The sequence below is a fragment of the Neomonachus schauinslandi genome, chromosome 13, assembly GCF_002201575.2.
Source record: "Neomonachus schauinslandi chromosome 13, ASM220157v2, whole genome shotgun sequence".
Lineage (NCBI taxonomy): Eukaryota > Metazoa > Chordata > Mammalia > Carnivora > Phocidae > Neomonachus > Neomonachus schauinslandi.
In genome coordinates, this window is record NC_058415.1 from 19,228,683 (window position 1) to 19,247,949 (window position 19,267).

The 19,267-nt window shown below is 45.0% G+C and overlaps 1 protein-coding gene across 1 annotated transcript in view; it reads right to left on the bottom strand.

Moving 5' to 3' along the window:
* The window catches only part of GNA14 (G protein subunit alpha 14), a 185,342-nt gene extending 170,530 nt beyond the window's left edge, over positions 1 to 14,812 (bottom strand). Inside the window, exon 1 of the mRNA XM_021689376.1 lies at positions 14,689 to 14,812. Coding sequence (XP_021545051.1) covers positions 14,689 to 14,812 — 124 coding nt within the window. The remainder of the gene's footprint in view (positions 1 to 14,688) is intronic.
* Between the last annotated feature and the right edge of the window lie 4,455 nt (positions 14,813 to 19,267).

A 19,267-nucleotide genomic window follows, 5' to 3' on the forward strand; every position in this document is an offset into this window, starting at 1 on the left:
AGGGAATGCTACAAGTAGGGAGAAGTGAGAGGACCAGGCCCACCCCAGGCACCCCATGCACAGGGGACTCACACTGGGAAGACAAGTCCCCGTAACATTCGGCTTTGAAAAATCAGTGGGGCTTCACTTTGTGAGTTTTTAAAAATCAGTGGGGCTTAGCTTCAGGTACTTTAAAAGTCAGCGGGTTTAGCTCCTGGAGAGCCAGAGGGCAATAAGAAACTGGGTTCCTGCCCTTAAAGAACCAGCATAACAAATAACCCTGCTGGGACACAGCATGGAAGGAGCAGTTTGAAAAGAGGCTGGGGTATATATTCACTAAGCTCAGAACGTGCCCTAGAGGGGCAGGGATCTTCAGAAAACTTCTCTAAAAACTTACATGAGGTCGGGAACCATTTCTCTTCCCTCCCCAAGCCTACATAGCTAGACACCTGCAGGAACCAGTGCAAACACTCTCCACCTATCTCGCCAGGACCGTGTGCCTAGCCCTGCATTCCTCTGCAGACTTGCCCGTCCAACCTGCCCCACTTGGCAGGCATTCCTCCAAAGCAGCTCCTGCCCCCACACACCCAGCCAGCAGCCCTAGAAGGGACTAGCACCACTCCAGAGAGCCTACTGCCCTCAAGAGAGGGGGAGATAACACACCAGCACAGCCACATTTCCAGCAGCCCAGCCTTTTAGTTGGCAGCACAGGAAGTGCCCTGCTGTCTGGTGTTACTCTGGCCCAAGAGAGTATCTGGTATGATGGCCACACTACCACCAAGGAAAGCCTCTGGCAGGGGTGGGAAGGGAGCACACACAAAATGCCCTACCATTCAGTGTACACACAACTACAACAGACAGACCGAGTGGAGACAGGTAGCCTGAATGCTGACACCCCCTACCTATGAGCCTCCAGTCACCTCAGACAGGATCCTCAACAGCACAGGGACCCAAACTGCCCAGTGTACACAGAGTAGGTGAAGCAGGTCATTGCTGCTGACTGGACTAAAGGCAAATACCACTCAGACACAATAGTAGGGCACATACAACCCACACAGCTGACACCCCTGGTGCCCCTGGTTCTGGTGACCAGGGGACACTGTGCTACAGGGCACCACAGGCCCTCTTTATCATAAAGCCACTACTTTCAAGATCAGGAGATGTTCCTGACCTTCCTAACACATAGAAACACAGACACACAAAATGAGGAGACAGAGGAATATGTCCTGACTGAAAGAACAGAAGAATCCTAGCTAAAAAGCTAAATTAAACAGAGATAAGCAATATGCCTGGCCAAAAAAAAAAAAAAAAATCAAAATCATGCTTATAAAGATACTCACTGGACCTAAGAGAAGAGGATCTCAGTGAGGTCTTCAACACAAAATTTAAAAATATAAGAACCGGTCAGAGATGAACTCAGTAACTGAAATTTAAAAACACACTAGAGAGAATCAAGAGCACATTACAGGATACAGAAGAATGGATCAGCGATCTGGAAGACAGAGTAATGGAAAGCAACCAAGCTGAACAGCCAAAAAAAAAATGAGAGTAAGTTAAGGCAACTCAGCAACATCAGGAAGCATGGTAACATTTGCATTATAGGGATCCCAGAAGGAGAGAGAGAGAAGAGGGCAGAAAACTTATTTGAAGAAATAATAGCTGAAAACATCCATAGTTTTAAAGAACAAAATAGACATTCAGATCCAGGAGGCACGGAAAGCCCCTAAGAAAATGAACACAAGGAGATGCACACCAACACACATAATAACTAAAATGGCAAAAAGTAATGATAAAGAGAATTTGAAAAGCAGCAAAAGAAAAGTTACATACATGGGAAACCCCTTAAGGCTCTCAGCTGATTTATCAGCAGAAACTTTCAATGTATCATGCTACTCCCTTCTGGCCTGCAAAGTGCTTAAAGGAAAAAAAAAGAAAGAAAGAAAGAAAATGCAACCACGAATACTCCACCTGGCAAGGCTATCATTCAGAATAGGAGAGGTAAAGAGTTTCCCAGCCAAACATAAGTTAGAAGAAATCATCACCACTAAACCAAACTTACAAGAAATTTTAAAGGGAACCCTTTAAGTGGAAAGAAAAGGCCATAACTGGAAGTAGGAAAATTATGAAAAATACGCAAACACATAATAAAGGTAGATTAATCACTTATAAAACCAGCATGGCATTTAAAACACAGAGCATTAAAAAAAATCATATCTACAAAAATCAGTCAAGGGAATTCACAAAATAAGAGGATGTAAAATAGGACAAACATATAAGATGGGGGGACGGAGTAAAGATTTCAGTGCTTTTAATATGGGTTTAAATTTAAGTGACCATCAACTTAATATAGACTGCTGTATGTGAAGATGTTGTATATGAACCTAATGGTAACCACAAGTCAAAAATCTGTAATAGATACACAAAAAAATAGAGAAAGGAATCCAAACCTAACACTAAAGGTAGCCATCAAACGGCAAAGAGAGCAAGAGAAGAAAAAAGGAATAGAACTGCAAAAACAACCACAAAACAAGTAACAAAATAGCAATAAGTACATGCCTATCAATAATGAATTTGAATGTAAATAGACTAAGTGCTCTAATCAAAACATACAGGGTGACTGAATGGATTAAAAAAAAATCAAGATTCATTTATATGCTGCCTATAGGAAACTCACTTGAGACCTAAAGACATGCAGATTCAAAGTGAAGAGATGGAAAAACATTCACCATGCAAATGAAAACAAGAAAGCTGGGGTAGCAATACTTGTATCAGACAAAATAGACTTTAAAACAAAGACTGTAGCGAGAAGCAGAGAAGGAGACTACATAATGATAAAATTGTTATATCCTCTTGTTGGGTTGTTCCCTTTAAGTATCTATGCACCCAACATGGGAGCACCTAAATACATAAAGCAACTATTAACAGACATAAAGGAAGCAATCAACAGGAATACACTAATAGTAGGAGATTTTAATACCCAACTTACGTCAATGGATAGATCATCCAGACAGAAAAATCAGCAAGGAAACAGTAGCTTTGAAAGACACATTAGACCAGATGGACATAACAGGTCTATACACAACACTCCCTCCAAAAATAACAGAATACACATTCTTTTAAAGTGTACATGGCACATTCTCCAGGGTAGATCATGTTAGGCTACAAGTCTCAACAAATTCAAGAATGAAATCCTATCATGCATCTTTTCTGACCACAAAGGTATGAAACCAGAAGTCAATTTCAAGAAAAAATCTGGAAAGAACACAAATACACGGAGGCTACATACCATGCTACTAAGCAATGAATGGGTCAACCAAGAAATCAAAGAGGAAATCAAAAAAGACACCGAGACTAATGAAAATGAAAACAACGATCCAAAATCTTTGGGATGTAGCAAAAGCAGTTCTAAGAGGGAAGTTTATAGCAATATAGGCCTACCTCAAGAAACAAGAAAAATCTCAAGTAAGAAATACAGAATGGGCTATGGAAGAATATTCTGGAGGGAACTAATTTGGATCAGAGTCAGTGAAGGCTTCCAGGAGGAAGGGATATTTAAGAAGCATTCTGAAAATAAGTAGCAGTTAGCTAGAAGACTATTAAGAGCTCATGTTGCAGGTGGAGAGATGAGCATGTGCAGAGGCCTTAAGGAGGATGGCCCATTGAAGTTCCTAAAGAAAGCCGTACAGGCAGGAGTGAGTGATCAAAGGGAATAATGGCACAGAATGCAGCAGGGGACACATACAGTGTCTCACACACCACGCACAGATTTTTAGATTTGCACCCAAGGGCAATAAAAACACATAGAAAGATTTTTTGAGCAGAAAAACAACAATCCAATTTCTGTTTTCACAAGGTCACTCTGGCTGCAGTGTGGAGACTAGACTCAGGGTGAGGGAGAGGTTGGTGAATTCAAATAAGAGATGTTGCAAAGAATTCCAAGAAATAGGCACAGTAGAGATTTGGCCTCTTGGAGAAGATTTTGCTGAGGTGTTGGCTCTGGGAGACGGGAGCAGGACTGTGATTAAGAACCAGGGCTCTCGGGGCACCTGGGTGGCTCAGTCGTTAAGTGCCTGCCTTCGGCTCAGGTCATGGTCCCAGGGTCCTGGGATCGAGCCCCACATCGGGCTCTCTGCTCCGCGGGAAGCCTGTTTCTCCCTCTCTCACTCCCCCTGCTTGTGTTCCCTCTCTTGCTGTATCTCTGTCAAATAAATAAAATCTAAAAAAAAAAAAAAAAAAAAAGAACCAGGGCTCTGGAGTCAGACTACCCGGATCCAAACCCTGGCTCTGCCCCTGGTGAACCTTGCTTTAGGGCCTGAGTTTCCCCATCTGTAGAATGGAAAGGATAATATTAATGGTGATATTAATATTAATGGTGAGGAATAAATGAGATCATTCAAGTGCCTGGGAGGAGGATTGGATGTATAAATGTTAGCTTTATTATTATAATTTCCCTTTCTAGTGTCAGGTACAGCAGAAAATCAAGGAAGACACCCAGGATTCTGTCCTGAGCATCTGAGTGGTCAGTGGTACCATTTACTGAGACACAGATAGGTAGAATTGGATGAATCAGGGAGAGAAGGGAAGACCTTTCAATTTTGCTCAAGGAGTTCCATTTTTGATAAGTGAAGAAAAGAATTAACTCTAATGGCACTCTTTAAACGGCCTTTTAGATGAATATGCTACAATATTTTTAACATTCTTACTTGGCAAGTTTAAGTGGGAAGTCCTGTTTTGTTAATTCTCTTGAATTTTTTTTTTTTAAACAAACTCAAAATCCTAAAATCTTCAAGCCATGGATTTAAATAACACCAATTACAAAGATTTATATCAACAAATGCAATATATTTATATGTGGAGCACATCATGCCTGGCCACTTCCAACATCCCCACTTAGGGCAATATAAGATGATTCTGTTCACTGCACAGAAAGAGGTCACTCTCCTGTGAAATTTGCTCAGGCTATGATATGGCTCCCAACACACCAAACTAGGTCTTAAGCTTCAGAGGATTTAAGTCCTTGTAATGACTGATTCTCTTTTCAGAGCTTCGAAATTTCTTATTCATAAAATTAAGTGTGAGAGGACCCTCTAAAATCATGAGGCCTATATAAAATCCTTTATTTTTATATAGGCAGATCTACACATATTTAGAAAAGTTATATTAAAACTATGATGAGTTACGATTTTTCAAATTATTTCAGAATAAAGCAATAGAGAAGAAAAAATTTCTCAACTATAGTTCGGTTACAGATTGAAATCTTATGTACAGTTACTAGGAAAAATCCTTATGCAACTACAAGGAATTTATTTTACCAAATTTTTTAGTTTTTTTTATGTTCAGTTAGCCAACATATAGTACATCATTAGTTTTTGATGTAGTGTTCAATGATTCATTAGTTGCATATAACACCTAGTGCTCATCACAACATGTGCCCTCCTTAATCATTTTATTCCAGGACCCGGGCTCAATTTTCATAATTTGACACTGCCATTCTAAGCATAAACTGTCAACATGAGTAGGTAGCTAAGACATTGGACATGTAAAAAAACAAAAAACAGTTCTGGAATTTTCTACTTTGCTTGTCTTCAAGATCCAACCCACGCCAGTCTTCCTTTCATGAATGTTCCTAAAGTACCTCAAACAACAGAGACCTCCAGCTACTATAAGGAATTCTTCATACTACCCATCTGCTAGTTCATGAAGAAAAAGAGACAAGCATATTTATTCAACCAATATTTAAGCTAAGGTCTGCGCTCAGCACTGGGGCAGGGGAGGGGACAGGCAGTTGGTCAGTGTGAACAAAATGCTCATGGAGTTCAAGGTCTCATGTAAAACTCTTCCCAAACTGAATATTTTGCCTGGATGCCTCCACCATCACTCAGTCACTAGATCTCCCACAACATTTCATGGCTCTCCTTTCTTTCTTTCTTAACGTTCTTTATATCTAACAGTCCCACTAATCCAGGAAACAACCTTTTTCACATTCTACTTGAAACAGAACCAGGTGGGATGATGGCAATACACAGAGGTTTCTCTTTTAATCTCAGCACTTAAACTGGTTTTGTGAATTCAGTTCTATATGAGTAACTGGAGTACTTTTATTTTAGATTTGTACTATCTGATAAAGAAAAAAAAAAGAAAAATCAATAGCCTTTAAATCCTCGATTCCAAGACTTATTGGCACACAAATTAACATTTTAAAAGTCGAGATGCCTTTGCATTGATGTGTTCATTTATTATGGTGTTTGCTTTCCTGAAAAGCTGTTTTCAAATCAGTGGTATGTCTTATAATCAATGTTGCCTTAGAAACTAAGAAATCCAACAAGAGGACTCAGACTGACTTGATGGGGAAAAAAAAAAAAGGAGTTGGCAACGAAGACTGGACTCCAAGCCTTGGCTTACTGCCATTTAGTTACTAGTCACTGAGCCCTGTGACATCTGCTGAGTCTCTTCACGCTTCTGGACCTTTTCTTCTCCATTCATAAAATGCAAGTTTGCACTTCTGTTTCTCAAACTCTGTGGTAGAGACGAGCTTAAGTTTTTCCAGTCAGTTGCAGACATGCATTTACGAAATACAACACTATGTAGATTAGACAAGGATTCTGGACATGATTTATCACCTTCATTTATTTGATACTGCTTAGTAATACAATTAGCTTGTATTTCCCAATTACATAGTCGCTGGGCACCAGAAACAAAAATTCAGGGAATGAGTCACTCAGAATGAAGGTGTTTGTTATTCATGGCAGATTCAAGAGAGCAGTAGCATGCTTAATCCATCTGTGGGTCATTGACAATGGACCAACAATCCAGAAGACACCTTTCAGGCAAAATAATAAAAGATAAATGTTCTCTTCTCCTATTATTCATTTTTAAAAAGTACAAAATACGAGAACTCATCAGTTACTTAAATTTTTTTAAACAACCAGGAACAGTACCCTTTGGTTGGAAATACCAGCCAATTTTCCATGTGATTTTTCAAAGAGAAGACAGATACGTAGCAGCTCTTACTAGAATATGCTTCCTCTATACCACTTAGTCCATGATAAAAAGTAACTACTTTTAGTTATTAGATCTAAGGCCCTGCCGTTTATAGGAGCATCACTTTTTAAGTAGCACATCAAAGTATAAGGGTGCATACAAATGCAAACACTTGTTTTTATAAGGACTCTTAATTGAGGTAAACGTACACGTGTGCTTGCTCTTTGCCCACCCACCTGGCACATGGGGACAATCGTTAAATAATGATACAAATTACCTAGCTCAGACTCTGACCACCCTTCATCAAGTTGATGAGAGAGCGACTTATTCCACTTCAAAAAAGAAATCATGCCCTAGGGGCGCCTGGGTGGCTCAGTCGTTAGGCGGCGTCTGCCTAGGTCGTTAGTCCTTAGGCGGCTCGCTCAGGTCGTGATCCCAGGGTCCTAGGATGGAGCCCCGCATCGGGCTCCCTGCTCAGCGGGAAGCCTGCTTCTCCCATTCCCCCTGCTTGTGTTCCCTCTCTTGCTGTGTCTCTGTCAAATAAATAAATAAAACCTTAAAAAAAAAAAAATCATGCCCTAGACAGGTCAGTCTCAGGGACCTCCTGGAGATTTGCTGAAAAATAAGGGTATCTGCCTTAGAGCCTAGAGGTATAGACAATCAGAGGCTGGCCAGTTCTGGGCGCCAGACCAATGCTATTAGAGAGGTTCTCACACCTGAGCATGCATCAGGACCATCTGGAGGGCTTATTCACATACAGATTGCTGGCCCCACTCCTGAACTTGATCCAGACAGCCATAATAAAGACTGAGAGTTTGCATTTCTAGCAAGTTTACAGGAGATGCCGATGCGCCGGGGAGCAGACTTTGAGAACCACTGGTAGAAGATATTCGAGGACAGCATTGGAAAGGTATCAGGGGTCACCTGATCCAAAACTTTCATTTTCCTGGTGAGGACACTGGGGTTGAGAGAAGAATGTCTTTTTTATGGTTTTATATCCAATACTCAGAGCCTTCTCCACCCAAAAAAAAAAAAAAAAAAGCAACTCAAGTTTCCCAAGTCTTAATATGCAGCTTATTTCATGGTTTTAAGTTGTGGCCACGTATCAGGACCCTGCTGTCTGAGCTATCAGGACCCTTCAGCAGAGCCTTCACACTGTTGACCTTCCTATCCATGTGTCCTTCGGAGAACATGTTAGTTCTATCAGTGACCTCAAAATGGTAGGCAAGTGGCCTTAGCCCAGACAGGGTGTTGGCAGCCCAATGGGACCTACTTGCCTAGATTTTAAACCCAGAGAACAAGTCCCTACCATCATGCCATGCTGCCTGTCCCCCAGCTCCCTGGCACCTGAGCGCAAACAGATGGCCTGAGGTTTTGCAAAGTGACACATAATATAGGAGACAGTCACAGACGATTTACAGCACTGCTGTGTAAGTAAGTGCAGCCTCAACTGCTGTGGGGTGGAGGAGTCCCTGGCTGTGTGCTTGGCAGTGTGATTCAAAACTCCCTTGGATCATGCCCTTTCGGCTGAGCCTGCTCTCCAATTCCCAACGGTTCTGGGAACTTCCTGCTTCCCCTCCAATAAATTATTTCTCTGCGTAAATGGTTTGCAACCAAGAACCCTGGCTGATAGGACAACCCATTAATTTATCCATCAGCAGAGAGCCAATTGATCCTAATCAAAATTAGGGCTCCCACAGACTCCGGCAGCGCCTTCCACCTTTAGAACCGTTGGATTTCTGCTGGTACACTTTGATTCCTTCGATAGTGTTTGCAGCAAGGGCTGCTTGACCCCCAGGGAGCCCCACCCCAGGCGATCGGTGCTCAGATGACAGAGCAGGTCTTGATTTACAGCCCCCGGCCAGAACTGATTGATCCAGGAGTGTAGCTTGACCCAAGACCGTGGGCTCTCACTGGGGCAAGAAAGGCCCAGAGAGCTCTCAAGCTTGGAAGGGAATGGAGCCAAGCCCTGCTGATGGCTGGGCCCTGTAGAAGGCCCCAGAAATGCCTGGTACTGGTGCTTTCCCAGTCTTTATCATTCAATTCTTTCCCTTTCATGAGACGTCCTGGTGAGTCCCCTTTTTGCCTGAATATTAACCTTTGTCTTTGGTAAGTTATTATCTTTGCTCCACTGACTCACTAAAAACCCCTCTCTCTGCCTTAGTAATCTAGCTACCCTCCTCCCTGCAACTCCACACATGGGGGTTCTTACAAGAAAACTTTTTAAATTCAGGTATCACCAGAAAAGAAAAAGGGTTTTTATAAACCACAAGGCATCTTTAAAGGAGAAAAAAAAAAAACCTTTGAAGTTTTTTTTTTTTTTTACATTGTTTTTGTCTAACTCTACTGTCCGATTTTCCCCTTATCTGCTCACAACATTACAACCTCAAGACATTCATCCTCGAACTCCATGCCTCGAGGAATGTGGTTCCTTCAGGTACATTGATACTGGTGAGTGATTTGAATTGGGTATTTGCTCTCTTTGTTTCAAGTGCCCTAAACATCTTTTTTTTTTTTTTTAAAGATTTTATTTATTTATTTGAGAGAGAGAGAATGAGAGACAGAGAGCATGAGAGGGAGGAGGGTCAGAGGGAGAAGCAGACTCCCTGCCGAGCAGGGAGCCCGATGTGGGACTCGATCCCAGGACTCCAGGATCATGACCTGAGCCGAAGGCAGTCGCTTAACCAACTGAGCCACCCAGGCGCCCGTCAAGTGCCCTAAACATCTTAAAAGGTGCCATTTGCCACTAAAAGTAACCAAGGCCCTGTGGAGAATGGCTTATTCCCCAACTGGGAAGGGCATCAGATGGAGCTCCAGGCTCATGATTATGCCAGAGTAACGAAGGTTCAAAAAAAAAAAAAAAAAAAAATGGGGCCATGTTGCCCTGATGCAAGCAGCAGCCGGAAGGGGGTCTCATTGCACAAACTGAGTACAATGTGAGCACCCAAACAATTAAGTACAGGGATGAAACAAAAACCAATGAGGGATTCACGAATATGTACGGATAATAAATAGGGGCAAAAGGAAGGCTCTTAGAGTAACATGTCCAGCGCCAAATGGTCAAGGTGGAGAGTGCGGGATTTAGGAAAAGCATTCTGTAGCCATCATGGTATGCATTCGATCAGGAATCCTTAATGGATACCAAACCTAGAGGGGTATCTTGGTGAGGAGCAGGATATTTGCCGGGCCTTAAAAACTATCTCCCCACAAAACTGTTAGACAGTAGAGACAATGTGCAGCATCTTGAACAAGTGACTGAATTGAACATCACCAATGAGGGGCAGATGGACACGGTGCGCCTCCAGAGAGGATCTTCGGAGAACGCAACATCGTGAATCCGGAGTTCCATACTGGATATAAATTATGCCTCAATATACTTTATTTGAAAATGTACAAAGGGTAAAAGTCCATGGTTTGAGAAAGCGCTGTATTAGTTTAAAGACAAAAGGAAGAGCGTCTTGAGCTGTCTTGAGGGACTGCTGTGTCATGGAAAAAAAGCACACTACCTAGTAAGGTTGGCTTACTCCAGCCAGAATGGACAGAAGTCACAGATTTAAAAAAAAAATCAGTCCCCCATTCTGAAGCACATTATGGTACCAAAAAATGAAGTTTTACATTAACATCTATTTTGTAGTGAACACAATATTCACATAAAGGGCTAAGACAAAACATAAAAAAACTCAAAGAAATCTTGCCTCGAAGGACCCCTTCCTATCATCCCAGAGCTTTAGAACACCACTTACTGTTCTCAGAAGTTTCTCTTGGTAGATGGGAAGAAGTTTGTGTGTGTCCAACACGAGCCCACACGTGGACGGCCATCAGCACCCTAACCTCCCCGTTTCTTAAGGGCCAACTCAGATGATCCCTCCAGAGGATTCCCCTTCATGCACTGCCTTCTCTAGTAAGCACTTAGGACCATCCTCCTCCTAAGTTACTTTTCATGAACAAACACCTCCAATTTAGCACTTCACTTACAAATGATCTGATACCGAGCAGTGCCTGGCACTTGGGAGAATGTTGGATTGAAGCAAGTGAAGAGTAAAGGAACATGGGCATACTTTACCATTTCACTCCTTTTCCTCTTCAGAGCCAGAAAATTGTCACTTTCTATGAAGACCACCCTCCTTATGCTTTTTTTAAAGATTTTATTTGACACAGAGAGAAACAGCGAGAGAGGGAACACAAGCAGGGGGAGTGGGAGAGGGAGAAGCCGACTCCCCGTCAAAGCAGGGAGCCTGATGCAGGGCTGGATCCCAGGACCCTGGGATCATGACCTGAGCCAAAGGCAGACGTTTAACGACTGAGCCACCCAGGTGCCCTGCTAGGCTACTTTCTCTAATAGACTTCCAGCTTAGAACATAATTAGTCTCCAAATGAGATTGTTATAACCAATGCAGTAAGATTTTAGGGGACTCAGATTTTTACCTATTTTGGTGTAAGTAGGGAGACTGAAATTAGCTTACAGCTCAGAAAATAAGGGAAGCTGAAAGCAAAACATTACTGTTAAAGCACTACCAGGACATTTTAGACAAACTACTATGCAACCTGCAACTGATCAACTAAAATAAAAAGTAACACCTCATTGGTGGCTAAAAATGCTCAAAAATGGAGTGAAGATAGCTGACACTTAACACTACCAGACAAACCCAAGAGAAGCTAGTCTGTGGCAAAAAAAACCCCAAAAAACGTACAGCTAGGGTTTGAACCCAGGCAGTCTGGCCTCAGAGCTTACATTTTTAATCCCTATGCCAGCAAAGTTAAATACCAATTCCCCAGTGTACATTCCTTCCAGACAGTTCCAACATGAGGTCTGCATCCAAAATTAAGCCATCAGTTTCTGGAAACAATCTATTAACACTTCACTAAGCCTCATTTAATATTAAAAATAAAAATCCCATTTCTCCCCCTACCCCATTTAATCGCTTTTGTCCACTTTCTTCCTGCACTGAATAGTACTCGTCAGGGTTCTTTGCAGAACTACTTTCAGTCCTACTTTTATCTGAGGAACTGATAAGGAATGTCTTTCTACCAAATTCAATCATCTTCTCTATTCCCCCCCCCATCTCCTTCAGCTGAAAGCATCACATTGACCTCTTGCAATTACTAACCCAAACCAGATAGCAGCTTTTATCTTTCCCTGTGGACACTGACCTATGCTTTTATTAAGTGTAAACAGGATACTGCTCTACTGAATGCACTTCAGAAACCTCCTCAAATCATTTTGTTGCCAAAGCATGCTTCCTTGTGAAAGGGTTGGTGGCTTTTCGGGTCATTCCACACTCCACACAGGATCCTCAACTCCCATTCACCAAGTGCAGTTTTCACCTGAGGCATCTGAGCAGTGGTTTATCTAATTCACCCATTATAGAGACTCAGGTGAATTCCGCACTCAAACTGCACGACTTGGGACAAAACAGCATACACCACGTCCTGATTCCTTTATCTTTGAAGTCACTGCCTCCTCCTTTATCTTGGGGAGAACTGGAAGTGTGCCCTGCTCCCTGAGAGAGGGAAAGAAACCCAAAGTTCTTAAGTCCTTCCTTGGGGTTCCTGACAGATGTATGTGGCTCGGCAACTGTTTCTAGTGGTTTTTAAGTAACTAGCACTGAGCCAGTAGGCTGGTCACAGCTGGGCACAATGAAAATGGGGATCTTGGGAGACGAGGCAGTGCCTGGAGGATGCAGGGAAAGGGTTGGGGCAAAGGCCGGGGGGAGGCAAAGAAGATATTCTAGTCACCAGTATTAAACCTGACCTCCAGGGCGAACAACTTACCTTACAAACATTTCTCCCCTACTTAGACTGTAAATGCAAGCATTTTTACTCCAAAACAACAGGCTTGTTCACCAGTGTGGGATGGCTCAGTGTACAACCGGCATTTGTCAAGTTCCTGGTGTATTCCAGACACTGTACTTCATACACCGGCACAAATCATCGTACTTCACCATGAAAGAAGGGACAGACTTCCCTTGAAAAGACAAAGTATGCCACCAAAGCCAGGCCCGCCCCTATCATTTGTGGGGCCTGGGGCAAGAGGACAAATGGAGGCCCAACGTAATTACTTTAAGGAGGTCATCAAGCTAGCCAACTGTCACATAATCCTCCTCCCTTGACAAATGTAGCTTTCTAACAACCTGGAAGGCCAGGTACAATTTAGAGTTCGCAGACCCCTGAGGGGGGGGGGGCGGGTTCTGGGCCAGACACAGGTTGTTTCAACAACCCTGTTAGATGGACACAATGTCTTCCCTCCCCCACCCAGAGTCCGTCTCTCCCCAGGAAGGCCTCAGGGGCACACCTGCAGACCATCAGCCCGCATTTCCAAGCTCTTCCAACACCAGAGAACAGCTGCCCTTCGGCCACTCCTCAGAGAGGAGGTCTGCTCCCTTCCCCACTTGGAGAGGCCATGGAAGCAGGCTTGGGGCCTTCGGGCAGGGAATCCCATGGGAGTCTGGGGGTGGGGGAGGGGCAGCCTGTATTCTGGGTGGGCAGCCCACTCCCCCTGCAGACACCTAGCCCAGTGGGGAGGAGCACAGCCTGGTGAAGGCCAGAAACCCCCACATACACCTCCTAAACCCCAGGGGAATAAATGCAAAAGGGTTCCTTTGCCCAGGCCTGAAGGCAATACAGACTAAAAGCTTTCTCCATTTTATCGTAACTAGATCAGACTTTTCTTTCCTTGAAGCTTTCTGGGAGGGTGACTTCTTATATTCAAGATTAATAAACTGGTATAAGAGGATTCTTGTCTGGAAGGGATCAAAGAGTTGAAACGCTTCCGACTATCTGGAAAGATCTAACAGCTAATATCCTGGTCTGGACGAAAAGGTAAATATTCCTCAAACAGCAAATGGATTGAACAGGCTTCTAGAAAGTCAGAAAAGGTGGGATCCTTGCCCTAGGGCATAAGTTGGGGAAACTTAATATTTTCGGTTTTGGAAAATTAAAAGCCAGATGAGTAACTAGTCAACGCAGCTGGGGCAGCCAAGTTCCAGCACTAGGAAGGAGTACACGCTGAGTGGAGCGGAGCAGGGGAGGTTTGGGCCTGCTCCAAACACAAAGGCCTGGCCAAAGGGGGTCACCAAAGGGAGGCGGTTGGGGTCACAGTGGGGTTAGTGGCTAGGGCTTGGACGTCAGCCCTAGTACTGACCAGGTATCTGCTTTGTCTTTTCTCAAAGCAGGTTTACCCATTTTCCGGACCTCCCTTTTTAGTTCTCCAAGATGGGGAGGTTACTACCTTTCCAAGTTCTGGCCCAGCGATGCGGTCACAACCGAGCCCAGTCCACACTCGGTGAGCACTCTCTCAACCGTACTTCTTTAAAACTAGGAGCACGGCGGCCAGACCTAGAGCTGCACCCAAAGATGTTCATCAGGCAGCTCCCCACCACCTACCCCAACATCCAAGACGGGGCTCTGAAGAAGCTGGGGGCAGAAGGATGGGGTGAGGGAGGTTTTAGGGAGAGGGGCAAACAAAGCAGACATTGATCCAATGCTACGTCTCAGCCTGTTTTTGGGTAGGGAAGGCGTGCCTTCGAAAGTCGCCCAACTGGAGGGTGCAAAGGACAGGTGCGTAAGGCCCCCAAGCTGCCGGCCTCCGAGTCCCCCCCTCCCCCCGGAAAGGAAGAAGCCGCGCTACACCCCGCGGGCTCCAGGCCTGGAGGGGATCAGAGCGAGGGAAGCGGCCGGGAGCGCGGAAAACGCCGGGCGGGCAGCGTTCGGGGAGGCGCAGGTACTCACCCAGCAGCAGCAGCTTGAACTCGCGGCGCGCGTCCTTCTTGTCCCGGCGAAGCTGCCGCTCGATCTCGGCGCTGATGCGCTGCGACTCCTTCTCCTCCGCCGACAAGCAGCAGCAGCCGGCCATGGTGCGCGCTGCACCCGACGGCGCGACGCGGTCCCGGGCGCCGGGCCGATCTGCCACAGGCACCCGCGTTCGGAAAGAAAAAGACAAGGCCGCCTTGACTTTTGGAGTAAGAAGCCTGGCCGCCTGAGGCTCAGTCCCGACCTCGAAGATGGATTGGAAGGCGGGGGCGAAATCAGAGCCCCAGGAAGAGTCCAGTGCCCTGCAGATCCCGGCTCATCAGGCCCACAGTCGTTCCTGGGGAGGAGGAGGGCCAGCCGAGAGGATGGGAGCGCTGCCGGCACCCGGAAGATGCGCACGCCCCTTAGCACAGGAGCCAGACACCCAGTCGCCGGGCGCAGACCGCGCGTAAAAAGTTGGGGCGTCGGTGCCCGGGCGGGGGGAGAGCGGGATCTCCCGGTCCTGGTGGTGTCCCAGGCAGGCGGCAGGCACGGCGTTGGTTGGAGGCAGAGGGCCTAGCTAATCCTTGCCTGGGAAGTTCCGAAAGTGACCGAAGATTAAGACTGAGCGTAAGGGTTCCAGCTGGCGCTAGTGACTCTAAGTGGCAGAAGGAGGCGGAGCGTCTCGGACCTGCAACCCTGGCGTCTGCCCCGTTTGGCCTTCGGGGCGCGCCAAACTGAGGGTGCCTGGGAGCGAAAGGGACCAGCAAGGAGCTGGGGCGCGGATCCCGGGGGCCTGGAGCTCCTGAGAGCAGAGCGCCCCCCCGCCCCCACGTGCCTCCCTGGCCGTGAAGTCCTTGCACCCGGAGGGCCGCCTGCCGAGGTGGCGGTGACCAGCGCTCTCTGGCCGCCGGGCCCTGCTTCCTGCCCAGATAGGGTTCAGACAGGTGAGTGAGTTCCGCCGGCTTCAGCCTCAAGGACTCCCAGCTGCAGGAAGAGTGCTACGGAGCCCAGCGTCCGCCGCGGGACGCAGCGCACCAGGGGCAACGAGGAGCTCTCCACCCCCACCGAAGTTGAAGGCTTGCACACCAGCCACACGACCACACACCCTGGGTTTCCTAGACGGGCTCCCGGGCGCCTCAGCCCAGCCCAGCTCAGGTTCGGCCTAAGAGCTTGGCCAGCTGGGCAGCCTGCCTGCAAGGTGCGGCCGGACCTGACCCCGCGGGCAGATGCCACGGGGTTCCATTAAATAGGTGAACGCCAGAGCGGAGAGTGCATATCCTCCCGGGCCCTTCCTCGGGCACCTGGTGAGGAGGGCTGGGGATGGGGGAAATGGAAGACGGCTGGCTACTTTGCATTTTATGAGGGGAAAGACTCGTGCTCTGAAGAGAAGGCTGACACGCTTGCCCGGCACCTGACGGCCGCTGCCTTGCGGAGGTGTGTCCGCACCGACGCCTTGACCCGGCTCCTGGAACGTCGGGGGCCTGTTTGAGCCGCGCAATAAACACTTAAAAAATGAAAAAGCACGTCTTTGTGCTCAAATGCTACCATAGAATGCGTATTACAACATCTGATTTTTGTCTTCGGTGGAGATAGGTTTTGAATCAGAGCGCCGAGAGGCCCACGGGAAAAGCAGAAAGGGGAAGGTGGAGGGAGGGGATCCCGTCTTCCACAGCAATGAGTGTTTTTGCCTTCTCTTCAAGTTACTCTGTGCCGCGTAAACACTTTATAGCGTTAGGCAATTAGCTAATGCCTCCTCTCTTACGAGCAAGCGTAAGTGCCTTTCATAGGAGTGGCATATATTTCATCAGTTCAAACTGAGGAGCATGTTGAGTGGAAAGAGTGGTATTTGTCATTATATAAGAAACTTGGCATTGTGATGCTCTCTAGCTTCAAGGTCTTATTAGTTATTTTACGGTTTAGAGAATGGGAACGAATCAGGCATTAAAAATGAATGTGCTTACATTCTTAAATGCGCTCTTAACTCGCAGGCAGAAATTAACAGTAATAGTGACCCCTACAGGGAACTTTCTGGACATTTCTCATCTGATCCGTGGCCGTGTAATCACACTTTCCTTCCTTGGTTCTTACAGATAAATTTACAATTTGAGAATAAGACCTCTTAAGAAGCCAAGAGCATCATCATTATTAATATTTTTAAATGATTACAATCATTTGTATTTTAAATGATTAAAATGATTGATTTAAATGATGTAAATGGGCAAATTTGAACTCCAAGTTAGCTGGAATGACTGACCTGTTAGGGCCAATGTTGCTAAGATTCTGAAAAAAATTTGAAACCTGTTGCTTCTGGCAAATCTGAAAAATGTTCCTGGGCTGGTGAGCTTGGCAGTCAGAAGTGTTAAATGTGTCCACCCCCTTTGCCCAAACTAGTAATTCTCCCCTTGAGAAATAATCAGAGAGAAGTCATGATTTATGTACAAAGGTTTATTTCTAATAAGGACAGTAACCCAAAACAACCTAAATGCCCCCAAACAAGAAGTAAGTCAAATAAATTATATATATACATACATACAATGAGATATTATAAGTCATTAAATATTTGAATATGTAACATATATGAATACCAACTAAAGATTTGGAGGGAAACCTTATATTGAGTGAAAAAGGCAAGATACAAAAATATAAACAGTATGATACAAATTTGATTATGGGAATACACATACACACTTTGAAGAGATTAAAGGGGCATCTACCAACAAGGTAAGTTGCTCCAGGTCATGGCTTTTTGGTTGATTAATTCTCTGGTATAAAATTGTTTGGGGGCAGCTCATATAAAGTTATCTAGCCACCCCCCTTTCCTCAACTGTAAAATGAGAGGAATGTACAAGAATAAGCTCAAAGGGATCTCCCAACTCTGACATTCAATTATTTCTTTGGTGATTTTCACACTTAGAAGATAGTATTAAAAATAATCATAAACCGAAATTTGTTATTGAGCAGTAGTAACTAGTAAGAACTATAAAATGAGGATATCACAAGACAATTATTTTTATTTTTATGCCCATTTTTTATTAACATTTCTATTTTCTTGATCTTTAGGATCTGGGGGCTGGATGAGAATAATTTTAAGTTATTAAATCATTGGCAGCATCTTTCCAGGAAGGGGTGGTTTGGGAAAGAGGCCTTAGTAAAAGAGGGTATTTGTTTTCCTGGATTATTCCCAAAGTACAACAATTCCATCCCATCCCTGCTGAAGATCAGAGCATAGCGTGGACTTGAGTTTCAGCTACCTGGCAAGTGCTAGGAACATAGATGAACTACGTGTCTGGGAGTCCTCTGAACGTCCATTGAGTCCATGCCAGACTCTGGACCTGGGCCATTCCAGGTACAATTCCAGACTTCAGATAGGCTAGAAGTCTGGTAGAAAGGAGTTAAGACTGAGACCCTAAAATCTGAACCCATCCCTCCTTGCTCCCTCCCAGAGAGAGGACAGTGAGAGCATGGAGTCACCGGGGTGGCTCTCTGCAGCCCACAGACGTGCGGAGTGGGCCCCTCAGCTAACCTCCTGCTTCAGCTGAGCCTCATTCAGCTTCCATCACTCTCCCGGAACTCCAGGCAAATATAACCACGTGTTCTCCCCACCTCCCGAGTCTTAACGCATGCAGTTTCCTCTGGTACTTTCTCTCCCGACCGCATCTTCCCAGAGAAACCATCTCCACCCCTTGTCAGGTGGACCCTTCTTTTTCTCCTGCCTCCGAAACCTTCTATGTTCCTCTCTCCAACTTTTTGCTCTGTTACACCTGTTCGATTTTTCTCCTAATTAGTTACCATGTAGGTAGAGAGGTTTTTTGGTTCATCCTCGTATTTCTAAATTAGTAAGATTTAGTCGATTGAATAAAGTTGAAATTAAAAAGAATTTGCCTGATATAAGAAAAAGAAACTAGAAGAGAAAAGGAGGCTCTTGTACTCAAAGACAGTGAAAACACCAATAAGCACGTCCGCAAGAATCCATGTGTCACTTAGGAAACACTTGTGTTTTAGTAAAGTGGCCCCAATTTGCCTGCTTAGAGGGAATGACTGCCCTGTGTTTAATTCAGAACTCCAAGGAAATGTGCGAATAGAAGGCTGGAAAGATGCTGTTCTCTTTGACAAACGTAGCATCTTAGAATTTTAACAAGGAACCTGGAGTAAAAATATGACCTTGAAGTTCACAAAGCTAAAATAGCACTAATACTAATGCACCTCTGCTGCTTGCTGCTCTTTGGGAGTTTTCAAACTGCAATCGTGACCCATCCCTGGGTTATGACCGACCTTTTTTTTTAAAGAAAAAGAATAGAATAGAAATAGAAAATATCAGAGTATGCTGCTATGTGTTACTGTTGCATGAAACTTTTTTTTCAGTTGTATACACAAGTATTAACTATTTTAAAAAATATTTTATTTATTTATTAGAGAGAGCAGAGGGAGGGGCAGAGGGAGGGGGACAGAATCTCGAGCAGACTCCACACTGAGTGTAGAGCCCAATGCGGAGCTCAATCTCAGGACCCTGAGATCATGACCTGAGCCGGATTCTTAACCAACTGAGCTACCCAGGTGCCCCTACATGAGTATTAAC